Source organism: Poecilia mexicana, unplaced genomic scaffold, assembly GCF_051168715.1.
Source record: "Poecilia mexicana isolate PSO_F unplaced genomic scaffold, ASM5116871v1 scaffold_12, whole genome shotgun sequence".
NCBI classification, from domain to species: domain Eukaryota; kingdom Metazoa; phylum Chordata; class Actinopteri; order Cyprinodontiformes; family Poeciliidae; genus Poecilia; species Poecilia mexicana.
In genome coordinates this window covers 24,008,684-24,030,121 of record NW_028263381.1, presented here as the reverse complement: position 1 = coordinate 24,030,121, position 21,438 = coordinate 24,008,684, and the positions used below count along the sequence as shown (strand labels likewise).

Genomic DNA, 21,438 nt, shown 5'->3' with positions numbered 1-21,438 from the left:
TCACATTTTGAAATAAAACGTGCAGGAATCGTCAGAACAAGAATATGAAACCATCATATTCAGATTTATTACACAAACTGTACATCTGTAGGGTTTTTCCTTGAGTCTTTAGGCGGCGCTACATGATGAGCGTCCCGTCGTTCGGGTATTTCATGGACGCCATCTGCTGCGTCATTGCCAGAACGTCCTGGAAGCCGGTGCTGAGTCCAGACATGTGCTGGAAGTACGCCTCCTTTTCCACCTGGACCGACAGATTGTTCACACCGGCGTCTTTCAAGATGGCCGTCACCTGGAGACGTGGAGATGAAACAGTCAGATAACCACGTTGCACAATATAATCTGTGATAATAATCAAAGCTGTGGTGGGAAGCTGGTCTGAGCCGACCTGCTGGATGATCCGCTGTTCCACCACGTCTGACATGACCTGCAGGTGGACGGTCCCAGCGATCACGTTGGCCGAATGCCTCCAGAAGTGAGGGTCTCTGTACGACAGAACTCCTTCAATCTTCTCAATCTGAAAATAATTGAAGAAACCATGCTAATTACCACGTTGGTAAAGTGTTTTAGCATTAGCTTCTTCTAAATACCACGTTGGTTTAGCACATAGTGCTACTTTCCGCTTAATACCTTGAGCATTAGCCTCCACATAAAACATGCTGGTATAGCGCTTTGGGGTTAGCTTTTGCTAAATACCATTTTCATATCGTGCTGTAACTTTAGTTTACGGTAAATAACATGCTGGAATAGCATTAGCTTCCACTACATACAATGTTATTGTGGCGCTTTTTTGCTAGCTCCTGCTAAATACCATGTTAATATAGCGCTTAAGCATTAGCTTTTCGAAAATAATCTAGTTGGTTTAGCATTACTTTCTGTTTAATACCATCTTGGTACAACAATTTAGCAATAGCTACCGCTTAATAACAAGCTGTTATAGCACTGTAGCATTAGTTTACGGGAAATAACATTTTAGTATTGTATTAGTTTCCACTAAATACTATGTTAGTGTAGCGCTTTTTGTTAGCTTCTGCTAAATACCATGCCGACATAGCACTTTATTATTAACTTATCCTAAATACTGCATTGGTTTCACACTTTACCGTTAGCTCCAGCTAACTACCACATTGATGTAGCACTTTAGCGTTAGCTTACCCTAAACACCATGTTGGTGTAGACCTTGTTTGTTAGCCCTTAATCAATACCATGCAGTTTTAGTGCTTTAGCATTAGCAGAGCTAATGGTTATAAATGGTGCTTTGGGGTTAGCACAGCTAGCTTTTACTTCACATCTACTGCTAGCATTATGCCCACCATCATATAATCCTAGCAGAATTAACTCCAGTTTTTTCTTTCAGCTGAGATGATGTGTTGGAAACTCTAATTTTGTTGCTTTAATCTTAAACTTTGGTTGGTGAGGATCTGGGCCTCGTCACCTTCTCCAGCGCGCTGTTCAGCTCCTTCTCTTGTTCCGGAGGAGTCCGCAGGAGGAGAACCTCGCAGGCGTCCTTCAGCAGCGGGATGACGCTCAGAAAAATGAGCGTGGCGATGAAGAGCGAGCAAATGGGATCGGCGATGAGCCAGCCGAACTGCCGGATGAGGATGGTGGAGATGATGACGCCGACGCTGCCCAGCGTGTCGGCCAGAACGTGGAGGAAAACTCCTGGAAGGAGAAAACCAGTTCAGGGGATTATCGCGTTTCCACGAACTTCTCTGTGCCGCAGCGACAAACCTCGCATGTTGGCGTTCATTCCTCTGCTGCCCGAGCCGTGGGAGTGGGCGTGGCCATGGCTGGAGTGGGCGTGACCATGGCCGCCATGGGCGTGACTGTGCTCGCCATGGGAGTGGCCATGATGTGAGTGTCCGTGGTCGTTAGAGGAGCAGCTTTTCCCGCCGTGGGAGTGGGCGTGGCTAAAGGCGCAGATTCCCACCAGGTTGACCAGCAGACCGCCGACGGACACTGGCTGCAGAAACGACAAAGTACCAAACGGCGTTTCAGATGAACGAGGAGCAGAGTCACTGAAAACAATAAATAAATCTGTCCTTTTCTCAGAACTCTGACTTTCATCTTCTGGAGTCAAAAGACAGAAATCGGATGACAAAAAAAACGTCAAAATTGTGAGAAAAACGCTACAATTTTGAGATTACAGTCAGAATTTGGAAAAAAAAAAAGTCAAAATTCTGAAAAAAAAAAAAAAAAAAAAAAAGGCAAATTTGTAAGGCGGAAAAAAAAGTTAATTCAAGAACAATCAAATTCTGAGATTAAAGTCAGAAATCTATTTTTTTTTTTTTTTTGCTCTAATTGTCTTCCGTAGATTTAGTGGCTCTAATTGTCTTCCGTAGTTTGTGGCTCTAATTGTCTTCTGTAGTTTGTGTCTCTGAGCTTTAAGCCGTTCTGGCTGTTTGCGGGTTGCAGTGACCTGTAACCTGATCCAGAGAAACTTCAGATCTGAGGTCCAATTAAACCAGTTTGATCTGAGAACCGTTTGTTTCCTCATCCAGAGCAGAACGTGTTAAATAGTGTTGGTGGATGGAAATGAACGACAGCAACTGTTCTCACTCTGACATATTCATTCATTCATAAAGCTTCTCTTTAAACCAGAGCTCCATTTGGACCGGATCAGGTTCTGATCTGAAGGCCATCCTGACCCAGATTTCTCTTCTTTAAATCCTGTTTGCTAACAACAACAATAATATTTTCTGTCAAACATCTGGAGGAGCTTAAATCACCCGACTGCGTTTACTTGCTGATCCAACAAAGTTCTTCCAGAACCAGAACAAACCCGACTGTTTTCACTCCGGACTCGGTTTATTTTGGCTTCCAGCTTGTCCAGATAAAAGCGTCGTGTGACGAGGGAAAACTCACGGTCAGCATGTCGGTGTTTATGTTGGGAGGATCCAGCAGGCGGGTGACCGACTCCATGAACACGAAGAAGGCGATGACCATGAGGAAGAGGCCGTTGATGAAACCCGACAGGATCTCAACCCGGCCGTACCTGCAAGACGAAACAGTCAGGAGAAACCGGACCTGAAACTACGGCACAACATAAGGGACACGCGAGACAGGAACAGGAGTCATTTCTGACAGTTAAACTTTATATATATATAAAAAAGAGAAACTAATTTCAAATTAATCTCAGAAATTTCCTACAGAAATTTCTAAGGAAATTTGAGCTTAGAAAGTAAAAAAAAAATGCAAGTAAAAAAATGATTAAAAATGTGGAAATTTCTGAGTTTCAAGTTGAAAATTCTGAGATTAATCTCAACGTTTCTGCCAAATTTTCCACTTCTGGTGTTCAGAAATTTTCTTATTTATAGTGAATTATTTGAGTGTTCAAACTGAGAAATGTTCTTGTTTTTCTAACAATCTTTTGACTGTTGCAGCTCAGAAATTTCTGTTCTCAAAACTTGCTAGAAAATTTCCAGAAATTTTGAGCTCACTCCAAAGGCAAGACAAAAAATTTGATTAGAACAATATGGAAATTTCTCAGTTTCAAATCGAAAATTCTGAGATTAATCTCTGAATTATGCAAAAAGTTGCATATTTTCAAATTTTTTGGAACTTCAGAAAATTTCTCAAAATTACTGTTTTTTTTCTAGGAAATATTTGACTTAAAACTTTGCAAGTTTTTCAAAAAAAAATATTTGAGCTCAATCTCACAATTTCTGAGCTTTTTTTGGCAGAAATGTTCTCTTTATTTTTCCTATCAATAATGGCCCTGATGTGGCTCCGTAGCACGGCGGCGGCGCTGGTTCTACCCGTAGGAGAAGATCCTGGTGGCCTTCCAGCGGGTCATGAGGGCAGCGAACAGGCCCAGAACCAGAGCGGAGCAGTCGAACAGCATGTGGAAGCCGTCAGAGATCAGACCCAGGCTGTTGGTCCAGACGCCGTAGAAAAGCTCCACGAAGGTGAAGGCCTGCGGAAAACCAGGACAACTCTGGTTGCTATGGTGATTTTAGTGGTGTAACAGTCAAACTGAAGGCAGGGAGGTGAACTTTAGGTCAAACACTTTAAACCTTATTCAGGTGCAGCTAAAATAAATTAGCATTGTTAGCAACTCATATTATTCTCATATTATTTCAACTTCGGTCGTTTGACTTTATCTTTGTGTTTCTGACTTCAGCCTCGCATCTTTACGACTTTAATGGCTCCTAACGGTGCGCTACTTGACCTTTGCACCATTACGATCTTTTATTTTCTGGTGAGTCTCGTCGTCTTTGGTCGACCCACCAGGTTGAGACACAGGAAGTAGAAGATCTGCCGGGAGTCGTACTCCTCCAGGATCTGTTTGAGCGAATCCTTGATGAAGCGCGGCAGCGACTGCGACGTGTGCTGCAGCGCGTCGCCCATGAAGTTATACAGCGGCGTCCCCTCCGGCGAGTAGCCCACCAGCGTCCCCTTCTGCCCCTTCTTGGACGGCGCCGTCAGGATGCTGGAGGCTGCGGGGGCAGAACGGCGGTCAGAGGATGAACTGAGGCGCGGTCGGCGTTCCGCCTGCGTTCACCACTCACCCATGACGAAGAAGACGGCGCTGACGATGACTCCGCCGGAGAGAACGTGCTCAGTGGCGAGCTGCGGCGGTCGGCTCAGCGGGCCGGTCCAGAAGTTGGCCAGCGCCAGCGCGGCCGGGAAGAGGGCGAAGGCGCCGTAGCGGGCGCAGCGAGGAGCCTCCATCTTGGCGCTGCAGACGGATTCGACGTAAAACTCCAGGATCACGACGGAGAAAATGATCATCGCAAACGGAACGACGAGCGAAGACCAGGAGTCCACTTTGCTCTGCAGAACAAAATATAGACATTTTGGAAAAACTTCATAAAATTATGTTTAGAAATATTTGTGTAGGTTTGATTAAACTAATCTGAGTGTTAAAAAAAATAAACTAATTATAAATAAAATCTAGGAAATCTTAATCTGAATATTTATTCTTGTTTATATCAATAAATAAATGCAGATTTTTGTCTCTGTTGTTTCTCTGATGATTTTCAATTCAAATATAAAATAATTATTTCAGTTCAAATAAATTCCTTTCCTTAAAAGAAAGGATGGATGAGAAGATTTAGGGATGAATAAATTCAGGGAGAAAGGAAGGAGCGAGGGATTAACGAAAGGAGAAATGGAAGGATGAGAGACGGAGGGAGCGATGTAAAAAAGGAAGAAAAAACTGGAATTTAAAGGATGGAAGAAAGAACAGAAGGAAAGAAGGATAAAAGAATTAAAGGAACAAGCAAGGAAGGAAATAAAAAAGGAAGGGAGGATGAAAGGAAAGAAGGAAATAACAAATGAAGGAAGAAAACTATGAAAGGACGGATGTTTTCCATCTTCCTCTTTCTTTGATCGCCCCTAACTCTCCCGGCTCGTCACCTCGGTGGTGGCGGTCAGGACGGCGGCCCAGGGCAGCATCACGGCGGCGGACAGCAGGTTGTCGAGCGCGTAGAGCCGCTTGGCTCCTCCGATCTCCACCGACAGCTTCCTGGAGGCCGTGTGGAAGCCGACCTTCAGGCAGAGCGACACCACCAGCAGAACCACGCCGCCCTGCAGGCGGGCGGGGGAACAACGCAAACATCCTCAGAATCAACATACAAGGACTCAACTTCATGTTCCATCACTTTGAAAAACGTATTAATGTAAAGTTTTATAAATAAGATAAAGTCCTAAACATATGATGTGACATAAAGTTCATTAGAATAGGATTTTATTTCATTATTTAACTGTTTTGAGAGGCTTGAAATGGCAGCCATCTTGAAAAATTTTGATCTTCCTGAAATTCAAGTGGCTGATATGAAACATGAGGGGTTAACATGCTAATTTCTATTCTTGTAGCAACCTGGAAGGTTTTTACAGTAATGTGCTGCACTTTATGTAAAGAAGAAGAAGAAGAAGAAGAAGAAGAAGAAGAAGAAGGAGCTTCACTCACCTTGTGATCTGCGACTCCTAGCAGAGAAATGGCCGTGTACAGGAAGTGTGTGAGCGCGCTGTCATGGTGTCCCTCCGCTGCGTTACGGCTCCAGTCAAGGCCCAAACAGAACCAAACTGAAGCCAAAACTATGAGAACTCTGGATGAAAGGATACGGTGATGATCTCCCATCTTGGCCATCAGATGGTCGTTATCGAAGAGCAGGAGGCAGATCACAGCGATGATGAAGAAAGCTGCTCCTCTGGTCTGCAGGAAGCCACAGAAAAACCTGCTCAGGTACCAGAACCGGTTCAGGTACCAGAACCGGTTCAGGTACCAGTTCTGGTTCAGGTACCAGGACCGGTTCAGGTACCAGAACCGTTCAGGTACCTGAACCGGTTCAGGTACCTGAACCGGTTCAGGTACCTGGATCCGATCAGAGCTGCACATCCAGTGTCATATCTGGCCCTTAGAGGGCGCTTCAAGCTGTGTTCTACCGGGTCCATTTAACTTAAAAAAATAAGATTAAAAAATAAATACATAAATAAATGTTCAAAATATGGCATTCATCAGCCACAGAGTATTAAAACAAGAATTATTTTTGTTTTCTGACTTTCTTCTCGTGTTACTACGACTTTTTGTCCCACGTGATGTTTTACGACTTTATTCTAAGTTATACCGACTTTATTGGTATAACTTTTTGTCGCATCACTAACTATTCTCTTGAAATTGTGCCTATTTGCGTAATTTAGGGCTCCAATAACAATTGATTATTCTATTGATTACACTGACAATTAATTAATCAAATTTAAAAATTGGCACTTTCTGGCAGACATTTGAGAAGCTCAACTCTTTCTTCAAGATTTAGCATCAGTACAGTGTAGGAAGCCTGACCAGTTGATTAATTTTAGAATTAATCGATTAATAATCAGAAGGTCCTTGATAAACGTTATTCTGACTAAATTATCATTTCCAAGTTAGCTCTCCTTGTTCATTGTAATGTTTAAGAGATGTCCGACTCATTTCTAATCAAAAACAAACTTCTTGGGTGAATAACATCATTCAAAATCTCAATCTTTAGCTGCTATTGTGCAAAGGTAAAAATAAACAAAAATAAAATCAAACTAAATAAAGAGAAACCTTGGACGGTCCGCCTCCTGAGCTGGTGAAGAGAACGCCAAGCAGAGCGACGACCACAACGTCACTGTGCTCGAAAAGCAGCAAAGTCCTGAAAAATAAAGAATGATTTCAAAAATGCATCTTAGGAGATAAATAATCATAACTGTTGCAATTAGGAAAAACAATGAGATTATACTAAAATAATGTAAACATTTACCTCAAAGGTCCACAGAGGGTGAGACCAAAGAAGCCCAGGAGGGAAATAACGCAGCTGAAAACAGCATGTTTAACCAACTTTATCCACTAAAACAGACACAGAAAGAAAAACAGGTTGATTCATCACAGCAGCTTCATCTTTATAAGTTTCTAGTGCAAAACTAACAAGTAACTTTTCAACAGGAAATAGAAATTTGCTTTAAGTTAATAATTTCTTAATACTGATGAAAAAGTTCTAGTTAAAAGCCAAATAATCTGTTAATTAAACAAGACATTTTCCCCATATTATAAGTTAAAAACTTCTGTGAAAATTGTGAAAAATACTTGAAGTGATTCTACCTCCAACCTGCAGGTGGCAGTATTTTCTGTTTTACTACAGCTAAATCAGCCTTCCTTGATTTTTTCCTCATCCATTTTCTTCTATATGTAGATTTTTTTACGTGGTTTAAAGAGGGAAAATTGTCACAAAAATTCAAAAGTAGCACCACGAAACTATTGACGTTTAATTCCAATTTTTTTTTTTTTTACAAAATCTATCCCAAAATCCAAGAGGGAGTTACTTTATAAAAAAGTAATTGTTGAAAATTGTTGTTGGTGCAATTTTACATCTCTAGATGAAGATCTACAAAATACAAATCAATAGAGGCCGACTACATATGCCTGCCACACTTTTTAGATGTTTACTAGTGCAAATAAAAAAAGTAATAAAATGAGAGTCCAACAAACCTGTCGCTTTGAGACGGCTTTTCCAGAAGAAAATGGTTTTTGAAAGACTAGCAGTATAACAGCACTCCTACAAAACAAACAAAAACATTCATGTTATCAATATAAAATAAATACTAAACCATCCAAAAATGAATCAGAACGGATCAGAGGAGAATAAATACTCACCCTAACTTTAATATGAAGATGAACTGAACTATATGAACGACTTTGAGGATATCATACGATTCAAAAATACCTAAAGCTTTCAGGATCTTTGAGAGGATCAGCAGAACAATGTATCTGGTTAACCTGCAGAAAGGAAAAACAGCATAAATCACATAAGTGGAAACTAAAAGGATAAGGTTTGATAAATAAACTGTTTCAAAAACCATTCTAAGTGTTTAGTACTTCAAAAAGACGAAAAATTCAGAGGTAAAGTTAATTTATCTCCCATCAGAAACGTATGCAAACTTCTGAATTTCAATCAAATTAACCTGTCGTCAAGGAAAAATAAATAGCTTTGGTAATCCTAACAGATCTAAAACAGACCAAAATGAGTCAGGAAATAAAAAATGTATTCAAATGAACTGAATAAAAATAAAAGTTAACCAGAACAGATGTTACCTTGAATCAGGGACTTCCACCATCCCCAGTTTCCCTCCCGATAAAACGTTGCTGCTGTATTTATCCTCCATGTTGACCGGTAGCAGTGTATTTATGTTCCCAGTATCCTCACCATCACTTTTAGTGGAGAAATAAAACCTTCGTAGCGGCGCTCATTTACCGCTGCAGTAAACAACAAGGCCTCCTCTGGCTCGGTTCATTCTGCCGTTTGTAGCGCCGTCACGTCCTCTGTGGCCGCCGGATGTCACCGAAACGCATCTGAACGCTTTGTTAGAGCCTGAAAATAAACCCGCTCTCTTTCAAAATGACGATAATAAACGATAAAAGTCAGAAAAGGAGAAGAACTACCCGAACCGTCCGTAAAGCCCTGACGCTTCCGCATACGACACACAGTTTACGTCACGTAACAGACCTCGTGACCCTTGATGTTGCGCAGATCTGCGGAGAGGCAAGAGGTCTCACTCTGAAAATATTTCCTGTATCAAAACAGGACCTCAGCGTTACCAGCAATATGCTCTAACCTGCTGAGCTAAACAGCCACACAGAATGTTAAGTTTCAATGGATTTAAGAAAAACTTACATGATCTTACCACAATGAAGATTTGATTAAAATGTCCTCATATTCTAATTTTTTTCAAAATCAACATTTGTAGAGGTATATTTTCCTGCTTTCTTGCATTTTGAAATGTTGATTTAATTTTAAAACATTTTTCTATTTTTAATTACTGATTTTATTTGTCAACCTTTTGTAATACTAAAATGTTGGTTTTCATTTACCACACTTTTTCATTTTGATTGTCTGATTGGGCAGTATGGGGATGGAACCCACAACCTTGGCATTATGAACATCTCGCTCTGACTGGCTGAGCTAACCGGCCATACGCAATGCAGTCATCTCATCGAGGTGGTTAAAGGTCAGCAAGGCTTCTATGGTGCAGCGGTCTGTCCTCTGAATCCAGGCATCTGAGTGCAAGCCTCTGTGGAAACTTGATGCATTGCATCTGACATTTACAAATTTTGAACCTCAAACTGAAACAATGAACAAAAGTTCAGTTTCTGTAGTGTAATGGTTATCACAATTGCTAAACATGCAAAAGGTCTCTGGTTCGAAACCAGTTGGAAACAGCTTGTGTATGTTGTCCTTCTCACAGGGTGTAGTGAGACAACAAGAGTCTTCTGCTTTTGTGATAATTTGCCAATCGACTTCACTTCAGGCATCTTTGAAATCGAGGCTACTTTACTCAAAACACCACTTGGCGGTTCTATGGTGTAATGGTTAGCACTCTGGACTCTGAATCCAGTGATCTGAGTTCAAGTCTCAGTAGAACCATTGGTCTCTGTTCCTGATATCTTCTATACATTTTTTGTTCCCAGGCTTAGTTTATGGACTGTAATGTGAAATTAGGCACAAGTATAAGTCTGACAGTTTGTTCACTTAAGTCCTTTTGTCACTTTGTAGTCTTAATTGTCTGAAACACTTTATGTTTCAACTGGCCAGCATGGGGATTAAACCCATGACCTCAGGATTATTAGCACCACACTAATAATAATTAAGATAATGATGAGCTTCCATGGATTAAAGAACAACTTACATAATCTTAACACAAGGAATTTGAGAAAAGTGTTTCTATTCTATTATTTTTCAAAATCAACATGTATAATTTATTTTCCAGAGATTTTGTATTTTCAAGTGTTTATTGTATTTCAGAGCCATTTGCATTTTAAAGTGTTGAATGTGGTTTTCACCCTTTTTATATTTAGAAGTGTTAATTTTATTTTTCACCCTTTTTATATTTTGAAGTGTTAATTTTATTTTTCACCCTTTTTGTATTTTGAAGTGTGAATTTTATTTTTCACCCTTTTTATATTGTGAAGTGTTGATTTTATTTTTCACCCTTTTTGTATTTTTGAAGTGTTGATTGTCTGAAAGACTTTATGGGGTTTGAACCCATGACCAGAGTGTTACCAGTGCTACGCTCTAACCTCCTGAGCTAACCTACCTTACAAACTTTTGAGTTTCCATGGATTTAAGAAGAACTCACATGATTTTACCACAATAAAGATTTGATAAATGTGTTCATGTTCCTGTTTTTCAAAATCAATGTAAGAAACAGTTTACCTTAAATCCTCACACCACTTTGAAGTCAACTAGGCTTAATCAAGTTATATTTCAACAAGCCAGTATGGGAATTGAACCCATGACCTCAGCGTTGCCAACACGATGCTCTAACCTGCTGAGCTAAACAGTCACACAGAATGTTACGTTTCAATGGATTTAAGAAAAACTTACATGATCTTACCACAATGAAGATTTGAAAAAAATGTCCTCATATTCTATTTTTTTTTTCAAAATCAACATTTGTAGAGGTATATTTTCCAGCTTTCTTGCATTTTGAAATATTGATTTAAGTTTAAAATATTTTTAAGTATTGATTTTACCTGTCAACCTTTTGTAATACTGAAATGTTGTTTTTCATTTACCACCCTTTTTCATTTTGATTGTCTGATTGGGCAGTATGGGGATGGAACCCACAACCTTGGCATTATGAACATCTTGCTCTGACTGGCTGAGCTAACCGGCCATACGCAATGTGGTCTTCATCGAGGTGGTTAAAGGTCAGCAAGGCTTCTATGGTGTACCTGTCTGTCCTCTGAATCCAGGCATCTGAGTCCAAACCTCTGTGGAAACTTGATGCATTGCATCTGACATCTACAAATTTGGAACCTCAAACTGAGACAAAGAACAAAAGTTCAGTTTCTGTAGTGTAGTGGTTATCATGTTTGCTTAACACGCAAAAGGTCTCTGGTCAGAAACAGATTGTGTATGTTGTCCTTCTCACAGGTTGTAGTGAGACAGCAAGAGTCTTGCGTTTTCGTGATTGTTCATTTGCCAATCTTCATTTTAGGCATCTTTGAAATCGAGGCTACTTTACTCAAAATGCCACTTGGTGGTTCTATGGTGTAATGGTTAGCACTCTGGACTCTGAATCCAGTGATCTGAGTTCAAGTCTCAGTAGAACCATTTGTCTCTGTTCCTGATATCTTCTATACATTTTTTGATCCCAGGCTTATTTTATGGACTATAATGTGAAATTAGGCACAAGTATAAGTTTGACAGTTTGTTCACCAAGTTACTGAGTTTTCATGGATTTAAGAAAAGCGTACATGATCTTACCACAATAAAAAGTGCTGGTATTCTAAGGTTTTTTTAATAAGTATGTGAAATGGTTTAACTTAAATCCTTTTGTCACTTTGTAGTCTTAATTGTCTGAAACACTTTATGTTTCAACTGGCCAGCATGGGGATTAAACCCATGACCTCAGGATTATTAGCACCACACTAATAATAATTAAGATAATGATGAGCTTCCATGGATTAAAGAACAACTTACATAATCTTAACACAAGGAATTTGAGAAAAGTGTTTCTATTCTATTATTTTTCAAAATCAACATGTATAATTTATTTTCCAGAGATTTTGTATTTTCAAGTGTTTATTGTATTTCAGAGCCATTTGCATTTTAAAGTGTTGAATGTGTTTTTCACCCTTTTTATATTTAGAAGTGTTAATTTTATTTTTCACCCTTTTTATATTTTGAAGTGTTAATTTTATTTTTCACCCTTTTTGTATTTTGAAGTGTGGATTTTATTTTTCACCCTTTTTATATTTTGAAGTTGATTGTCTGAAGGACTATGGTGTTTGAACCCATGACCAGAGTGTTGCCAGTGCTACGCTCTTAACTTCCTGAGCTAACCTACCTTACAAACTTTTGTAAGGTATTTTTTAAATTGAGTTTGTGTCAGTTAATCTCAGTATAAGCAATAAAATGTCCTTCCTGCAGGACATTTAAATGTTTAAATGTTGGATCAGACATTTAAGCACACATTACCTCAAATTCTACAAGCAACAGTAAAACAAAGAGATATAAGTGGAAGGAGTGGCTTTATTAAAACATGAATTTGACTGATTTTTGGCTTCCTCAGAGGTATTCAGGTTCTCATTTCGGTCCGCACAACGCAAGCAGAACTTTCTGATAATGTCCTTTGGTGTCATTCTGTTGAAAAACAGAAACATTATTGACGTGGTTTGAGATGTAAACATAGGAACAGTTTGGGAAACGCATTTTACCATGACGTCTTCATGTAGGGTTTTCTCAAACATTGCCCGGTATTCCTCCACGACCTTCTGCAGGTCGACCTCGGAGCGGCTCACCAGGATCCGGATCAGAGCCTCATCACGCGTACCGTGACCCTGGTAAGACAGAAAATGGACCAAATGGACCAAAACTACCAAAAACTGTAATTTACTCCAATTATAGTTGGAAATTCCGATTCCTTTTCATGGATCAAACTTAGTTCAGTCATAAAATATCATGTATGGTTATTCTAACAAAAACTGTATGTTGCATAAAAGACAGTTAATCTTAGAAATACAGTTTGCCAAAAGTTACTTTTTACACTGCAAAAACTCAAAATCTTACCAAGTATTTTTGGTTTAGTTTACAGTGTATATGTCTTAGTACACTTTAAATAAGACAAAAACAATAAGACAACTAACTTTTGATCAAGATATAGGAGCTTGTTTTAAGTCAATTTCTTAATATTGATTTTTTTAAAAGTTCTAGTTTCACTGGCAGATTATTTTACTTATAACATGGAGAAAAATCATGCTGTAAGTGATTTTATTGTCAAAAGTTTAAAATGTTCAACTTTTCAAACTCAGAAATGTCCTATTTTTTTCTAGAAAATTTCTGAGATAAATCTAAAAATGTCAGGGGCCAGGGGGGGCTCAACAAAGTTTTGAATTTTCAAATTCAGCAATTTCTTTTTTTCTACAAAATTTCTAAGATTAAATACAAAATTTCAGATTTTTTTCTAGCAAATTTTCCAAACTCAGACATTTCCAAAAAATTTTTCTTGAAATTTTCTGAGATTAAACTGAAAGTTAATTTTTTTTTTAGCAAATTTTCAACTTTTTAGCCTCAGAAATTTCCCATTTTTCTAGAAAATGTATCAGATTAAATTTAATTTTAATCTTAACTTTCTGAAATTTCTAAATTTTTTAGATTCATCTCAAAATGTGAATTTTTCTAGCACATTTTGAACTTCACAAACTCAAAAATTTCAAAGGTTTTTCTAGCAATTTTCTGAGATAAAACTCAAAATTAGAATTTTTGTAGAAAATGTTTGACTTTTCAATCTCAGAAATGTAAACTTTTTTTTTCTAGAACATTCCTGAGATTATATAAAACTTTCTGAGCTTATTTGGCAGAATTGTACTCTTTCTTTTTTCTATCTACACTGGTATTAATACGCCATCATACAAAACTATTTTTTACACATCTGGAATTTAATTACAGACAGACAAAACTGATTTTATGTTAAAACAGCTTTCCATATCACTCTAACCTAAGGAGTTTATTAAAACAGGGTAAAATATGAACACTGTAGCCGTCCTAATCCAGAAAAATCCCTATTCTAACCATGTTATTAGTGAGATTAGGAGTGTGTTCACTCACCTTCATGGCCCGATTGAGTTTCTCAGCAAAGAAAGCTGGTGTGTTCCAGGCGCATTTCACTGGAAATGAAAGAGGAAACAGAAATAAAAACGCCGCCACAGACTAAAAATAACAGAGTCCAGATGTTTCTGTGTCTCCCAGCTGTGGAGCTTCAGGGTTCAGCTCAATCTGCCAAAACTTTTTTAAGATGAACAAAAAGGTGTTAAACATTTAAACCAGCTGGATGGTGCTGAGCTCAAACTGAACAGAAAATAAACAATCTTCTGTTCAGTTTGGGATGCAATTATAAGAGTAAAACAACATGTTAGAGCCACTGTAGATAAATAATAAAATGTGAGAACAGTTCTGCCAAACAAAAAACAAAACACATTTTTTGAGCTCCAAGAGTCAAACATTTTATAGAAAACAACTTGAAATTTTAAGGTTAATCCCAGAAATTTTCTTTAAAAAATGATGAAATTTGAATTTGAAAAGTCAATTTTTTTTATTAATTTCAGAAATTTGAGACAAGCTCAGTTTTGACTCAAGTATGAGTAAAAGAAAAAAAAAAGTCAAACATTTTCTAGGAAAAAAAACTCAGATATTTGAGATTAACCTCAGAAATGTAAAAAAAAAAAACAAAAAAAAAAACCCCGAAAACGAAAAAAAAAAAAGATTTCTGAGACTGAAAAGTCGTAAATTTGATTTGGATGTAAATTGTTGGATTTATAAGGAGCTGCCACATCTAGAACCCCCACTAGAGGGAGCAGTTCATTGTTTTTCTTTTTCACAAATTCAACAAGTGAGATACAGAATTCTAATATTTTAAATGTTTGAGTTGCAGTATTAAATTTTCTTTAGAAATTAAGGATTTTTTTTATATTTCAGTGTGTTAGTAAGCCATTACTAATCATACTATTAGTGGGTAATGGTGTAATAATGGCAGTACTGTTGTTTATCATGATAATCTGAGGTGCTTTCTGGTCCAGAGTAACGTGTTTTGGTTACCGATGTCGATGAGGCAGTCCTCGATGTCTCCCTTCAGCTCCATCTGCAGGGCTTTCGGCAGCGTCAGGTCGCTGATGGCAGCATAATGCTGGAACGCTGGCAGGAAACACAAACAGAACTTTCATTTTATGTTTGAACGACTGGACTGAATATATGATCTGTTTTTAAATATATTCCTGCTAAAAAGCTGAAGATATTCTATTAATGAGGAAAAACAGGAAGTTGACTTATTTTAAATTTTTTTCTGAAAATGTCAAAAATTCTACTTCCAGTCTCACAGTTCTAACTTTAATATAAAAAATGCCGTATTTCCTCATAAGTTAATTTTTTCTTTGAATCCAGAATTTTTTTTTTTTTTTTTGGGGGGGGGGGAGAAAACACAATTCTAACTCTTTTTAAATATCAGAATTTCAACTTTCATCTCAGAATTCAAAATTTTCCCAGAATTCTCACCATTAATCTCACAATTAAATTTTTTCCAAGAATTCAGACTTTATGAAAATATTAATTCAAACTTTTTAGCAGAATTTAGACTTTTTTCATGAAAATATCAGAATCCTAAATTTAATCTCAGAAACATTTACCCCCCTGTCTCCCAGTGGCCTGAATGCTTTCTTTATGATTAAAACTCAACATCATCTCAAATCCTTATAACTTGTTCAGGTCAGTGAATATTCCCCAGCCGGTCTTCTGTTTGGCGCCCAGGTGTGACCCGGTCACCTGTCAGCGCTGCTCCACCTGTTTGTCCAGGTGTATCGTCACGTTGGAGTGAAACCCAACAACTGACTCATTTCTGTCACTCACTTTTAGAGAGCTGCGGGCCGCTGCGCGTGGTCAGGATGTTGATGAAGGTCGACACGTTTGCTTTGCCGATGCCTTCGCCTGCTTCAAACAAAATCTGGACAAGACAAAAATAAAATGAGGACATTTAGTCGCCTGATAAAAGCAGAAATACTTAAATATTAGAATATCATCTTCAACACATGAACTTATGGTTATTTTAATACTTGTACACCAATCAAAACAATAAAAATAAAGAAAAATCACAAAATAAACCAACTTGAATGACTCATATTTGGGTTTCTTAGCTTAATTTCTACCTTGGCGTCCTTTCTGGCCAGCTCCATGTCGACCACAGTGTTCTGGTCTCGCTTGGTGTTGAGCATGGCCAGCAGCGCCGCGGTGAAGTCACCGCTGGTCTCATCCTTAATCACCTCCTCCAGCTCCTTCTGGTACTCTGACCACAAAATTCAGGTCAAAACATTTTAAACTGAACAGACGGCTTCAGGACCAACAAAAATAAAATATGTGGACAGTCTTGACCAATGAGAAAGATACATGAACAAAATGGCTGCTGTCGGGATCGACCTGCATGAGACGGAGCTTCATCACTGCAAAACACAAAAACTTAACAAGTATTTTTGGTACGTATTTTATTACACTTAAAATAAGACAAAACTAACTTACAATTAACAAATTCAGCAAGATATAGGAGTTTGTTTTAAGTAAACAATTCCTTAATATTGATTTTTTTAAAAAGTTCTAGTTTAACTTACAACAAAACATTTTTTCCATGTAAGTAAAATAATTTACCAGTGGAAATAGTATAGTTTTCTCTTTATTAATTACTTAAAACAAGCTCCTGTATGTTTCTGAAAAGTTAATTGCAAGCTACTTGTTATAAATTAGAACAAAATTACTTGATAAGACTTTGTGTTTTCGCAGTGTTCTGATCTCATACTATTATGTAGTAAACAAAGAGTTCGTAAATCACCCAGGAGCTTCACCTGGAATCAATGGACACATACATTCAACGTTTAAACAGATTAATAAAAGACTCAAAGTCTTTAAGTGAATAACGAGGTTATGATTACTGGCAGAGTAAGAACATGTAGTAACAAACACATAGGCTACATGTTTGTGTTAGCTAGCAGACAAAAGCTACATTGGCTAAGCTAACTTTGCTAGTTTGGCAGTAAGTACTTCAGTAAATATCACCGATATTTAAGTATTACAACTTCAAGTATTAAGTATTATAACTGCGTATAAACTGAGGATATCCTAAAAACCTTGTTTGAAGACTTTCTTTATTTCTTGAATTTCTGCGTAGGATCTCGTCGCCAGAACCTCGACGAGGACGTCCTCGTCTGTTCCCTGACCCTGTGGCAACAAACAGGAAGAAGACATTCATCAGCAACGCACAGCAACGTTGATCCTAAAACACAGGGGTGTCCAAAGTGCGGCCTGGGGCCATATGTGGCCCCGGGGCTGATTTTGTGTGCTCCCCCACCCCCAACAACCCGACCACAATTAAAAAATTACACTAGATTGTCCTGCCAGCACATGGTGGTTGATGCAGATGGAGAATTTTTGTTTTTAATTGTTTCAAATAAATTTAAAAAAAGACTTGTTATAAGTGAAATTATCTGCCAATAGAACTAAAATATTTTCATCAATATTAAGGAATTATTTTCTTTAATACAAGCTCCTATTTTTCTGAGAAATTACCTGTGAGTTAGTATTTAGAGTGCACTAAGATATTTGTGTGAAAATCTAGACCAAAGGTGAGGTTTTATATTTTTGCAGTATGAACAGCACAACAAGAGAGAGAGAGGACCATCATTTAAACTAAATTCCCCCCAAAAGGTAAAAAGCACCAAATGTTGCACCAAACTTAAAGCATCTTTTCACCATTTTGTTGCAGGTGGTCTGGTACCAAAATCTGACGTATTACCCTAAGAGCTTCTTTTTCTACATAATCCCTACTTCTAGACAATCTATGTGAATTAATTTTAAATATTAATATTTTCATTCTGGTACTGAAAATAGAACAAAAGTGCATCTTTTATGTTAATATTTATGAATAGTGGCATTTTAAACTTGTTTTATTCGTACTACAGATACAAACGATTCAGTATTTTTCATCTTGATCACAGTTAAGATTGTAAATCTGTACCGGTTTACCTTGGTGGCTCTCCTGAGCAGGAAGGCATCGAAGTGAGCTGGAGGCATAAGCAGAGCCAGAATCACGTCCTCCGAATCTGACCTGAGGACCGACTTCAGGGATTTAACCAGATTCTGAAAAAACAACATCAAAGGTCTGCAGCTTTAGATTTATTTAATTACTTTTCACTTTTGAACCTGAATTACTAAAATAAACTTCATGGTGAAGTTACTGAGATGCACCTGCAGTTTCATTAAAAGTCCCATTAGCAGAATTTAGCACCCTCTGGTGGTGACATTTAAAACTGTATTTAACTTAACTTTTCTTCAAATTCACCTTTTAAAAGTACTGAAAAGCATACAACACATTTACCTGTATACAAATAAAATCTCACAATATCAAATCTGACAACAAAATAAGACAACTGGAAGAGAGTGGCTGTCAAAATGGACGGTCTAGCTGTCAGATGTATTCCCGCCCTTATCCTCAGGAATGCTCCGTTGCCTAGCAACCGTGACGAGGGTAAACACAAGCTAGCAAAAAGCTCCAAAAAATGTAACTGGATCTCTGCGTTTGCTTTGAACATGTATCATTTGGCTTCATTGACACCCAATATCTAATAAAAACAATTCTATATTTTTAATTTTATTATATACTCAGCCAATTCACAAATACGCTTATAAAAAAACTTGTTTCCATTTTAGAAAAAGAAAAAGGTTGAACAAAAATATTAGAAATTCCACCAATACTAAAGCCAGTAAAGGTTCCCTATTTAATGTATTTATATAATATGTTATTGTAAGACATTATTAGTAAAACCCCTGGTGGCTTTCATTACATAACATGAAAGCCACCATGTTATGGTGGTGTTATTGTAGTATTCTGTGTTCTGTGTCTCAATGATTTAAAATAAGATGAAAAATCTTGCTGAACTTTCTTATTATTCAGTTAAATCTACATTTCATTAAATTAAATTTGTATTGAATTTATAATTTTAAAAGCATATCTATGCAACCATTTTAAGTTATTTAAAACTGTAATCTGTCGCTCACTTTGTCCGGGGTTTTTATAAGAACAGAAATCTCCTCTGTTCTTGTAAACAGAAAACTGCCAGGAAACTTGAGAAAGAATATGTCAGTTTTTACTTTAAAACTGGGGAAAAGAAGGACGCCTTGACGGCTGCTGAGGAAGGATCTGTGATTACGCATCTTTGTGCACTGAGGATGCAGCAACAACTTACTTTTCCAGAGGACGATTCGTAAACGGCTTTAATTTTCTGCCTCTGCTCGTTGTTTCTCTTCACAAGAATGGCAACGATCACATCCACATCCACTTCTACAAAGGAAAAAATACATCTATTCCAAATATTCATTTTTAAAACCTTAATAAAAACCTCAAATTACTTTAAAAGATAAAGTTTTTCAGTAACTTATTAAAAATACAGCCTTTATATATAAAACATAGAAACAAGAACATTTCTGATTACACACTTTTATTTTCAATGGCACTCTGAAGGACCGATGCATCACTGCTGGCATTGAAGTTTGGATACGGAGGAACCGTCCCGTAGAACTTTGGTTTGGTTTCCTCCTTCACCTTCACAAACAACCAAAAGTAGATTATTACCAAAACTATAAATACTGCTGAAAACATAACAGAGTTCAAGGAAATGATAATGGACGTGTTTGATTTAGAAATCAGTCGCATTTCAACATAGATTATCACTGATTTATTACAATAATTCAATTCAAAAAGTGAATTGTATATGAAATTATTCTATTTTCAGCTGTTTGTTTGTAACAATTGTGATGAATATAACTTACACCTCAGGTATTTCTTCCACTAAGCTTTCCATACTTGCATAAAACACACTAAGCTACCTGTTTTTCTTACAAAAATACATTTTGTGGTTTAAAACTATTTAACATAGTTTACATTTTGACTAGTCTTGTGTAATATTTTAACTTTATGAGAACCAAATAGTGGGTTTTCATAAATTGATACATTTTGAGTACTTAATGTAAATGTTTCACTTCTTGTACTGAATTATTGGACTTGATTCGATGATATTCTAAGTTCATCAACCTGCATCTGTATGCTCACCTTGACAGTTTCATCTTTTGGGTCTCTGTTGTGGATGATACCTTTGAAGAACTTCTTGAAAAGAGACATTTTAACTCGATTTTTAAAACCCGTTTCAATGGACAAAACTGCAGGGGGAAAAAATCGGAGATTTGTAAGTAATTTAGTTGCCACAAGAGAAATGTGGAGAAGAATCTCAGCCATCAAACAAGGAAAAACAGAAGAAACAAAGAGGCGTTGACTCATAATTAGATCACTACCTACACCCAGGTGAGAAACAAAGACAGGAAGCTAAGCTAACAAACGCAAAAAACTCCAAACATAAACAAAATAATTTAGAAAACTGGGAGATTAAAACATGTAGGATCTTACCAGAGTCACAAAGCTCGTCCAGACAATCAGAGCTACGTTGCAGTGAATTCAGATCACGCCCATCTCCACCCTTTTCTAGTTAGTTGTACCTGAACGGCATCAGCCAATCACCTGTCAGCTTTCCTATCACCTCCCTGACAGGTGTAACGGCGCTCCTGTTCAGTTTTAAGCCTTTTACCCCTTTAACTCAAACAGATTATGACTCATAGAAATGATTAAAGAAGCGGCTAAAAGCCGACAGCTAACAAAACAGACTGGAATCCACGAACACACCCAGTGTTGTTGTCTGTTGATCAACGGCTCAACCAGATGGTCCAGATTCTTCCGTTCAGTGTTTTGGTGTTGAAGGAGAGCTGGACTGAAGCTACGAGCAGGAAAACCTTTTCCACATGTGGATCTAACTTCAGAACATGGAGTTTGCAGACAGGAGGCTTTGATGATAAACAAATAAAAGTGTTTTGTAGGATAGAAAAGTTCAGGAATGCCAGGAAGTAGATGGATTTTGTGGTTAAAATCTTGATTGAAGTTAAATCATAACTAGTTGGAGATAATAGATTTATCCCTATTGATTCATATCCAGTTCTGCTGTTTGTTACATTGAGATCATCTCAATGTCACTGGATGGGAGGAGTGAAGATTTCCCAGTTTTCAGTGTAAAGAAACTCAGCTCTCATATAGTAATAATCTACATTATAACCACGTGTGGAGTAAGCAGCAGTATTGTGGTGATGTTAAGTTCTACAGTTTAGTTTCCTCCTGTGTTTCATTTTTCAGGTTAGTTTCTGTTAGTTTATATTTTTAGTGGATTATTGTTTCTTGGTTTTTATTTTGTTTTTAGTTCCATGAAACCAGAAACTAATTATTTACTGTCAAAGCGTAAAAATAATTAAAATACAGATTTCCATCTGGCCAGGAGTTTCTCTGCTGACCTTTGACCTGCTGACCTTTGACCTGCTGTGGAAGCAGAAAAGATGGACTTAG

At 37.5% G+C, this 21,438-nt stretch overlaps 2 protein-coding genes and 2 non-coding genes across 5 annotated transcripts; 2 read left to right on the top strand and 2 right to left on the bottom strand.

Annotated features, from left to right (window-relative positions):
* Positions 1-28: 28 nt before the first annotated feature.
* Positions 29-8,956, bottom strand: slc30a5 (solute carrier family 30 member 5). Its single transcript, XM_014973281.2, has 16 exons — positions 8,555-8,956; positions 8,117-8,239; positions 7,952-8,018; positions 7,227-7,312; positions 7,031-7,118; positions 6,067-6,157; positions 5,912-5,988; positions 5,359-5,529; positions 4,509-4,773; positions 4,228-4,436; positions 3,756-3,913; positions 2,863-2,992; positions 1,729-1,960; positions 1,433-1,659; positions 386-514; positions 29-289 (listed from the first exon to the last, which is right to left on the bottom strand). The coding sequence occupies exons 1-16, from the start codon at positions 8,623-8,625 to the stop codon at positions 119-121; spliced, it is 2,295 nt and encodes a 764-aa protein (XP_014828767.2). The 5' UTR covers positions 8,626-8,956; the 3' UTR covers positions 29-118.
* An 856-nt stretch (positions 8,957-9,812) lies between these two features.
* On the top strand, positions 9,813-9,884 carry trnaq-cug (transfer RNA glutamine (anticodon CUG)). Its single transcript has one exon. It is a non-coding gene; the product is annotated as a tRNA-Gln (tRNA).
* A 1,620-nt stretch (positions 9,885-11,504) lies between these two features.
* On the top strand, positions 11,505-11,576 carry trnaq-cug (transfer RNA glutamine (anticodon CUG)). Its single transcript has one exon. It is a non-coding gene; the product is annotated as a tRNA-Gln (tRNA).
* Positions 11,577-12,479: 903 nt separating this feature from the next.
* LOC106907517 (annexin A1-like) lies at positions 12,480-20,681 on the bottom strand. 2 transcript variants are annotated; one of them, XM_014973271.2, is made up of 12 exons: positions 20,458-20,681; positions 20,107-20,213; positions 19,494-19,599; positions 19,244-19,338; positions 18,024-18,137; positions 17,129-17,219; positions 16,160-16,296; positions 15,864-15,957; positions 15,060-15,155; positions 14,073-14,131; positions 12,683-12,805; positions 12,480-12,608 (listed from the first exon to the last, which is right to left on the bottom strand). In XM_014973271.2, exons 2-12 carry the CDS (start codon positions 20,173-20,175, stop codon positions 12,552-12,554), a joined length of 1,041 nt encoding a protein of 346 aa, XP_014828757.2. In that variant the 5' UTR covers positions 20,176-20,213; positions 20,458-20,681; the 3' UTR covers positions 12,480-12,551. The 2 variants fall into 2 exon arrangements, with proteins under 2 accessions (XP_014828757.2, XP_087867257.1); XM_088011131.1 differs by having other exon boundaries at positions 19,500-19,599.
* Between the last annotated feature and the right edge of the window lie 757 nt (positions 20,682-21,438).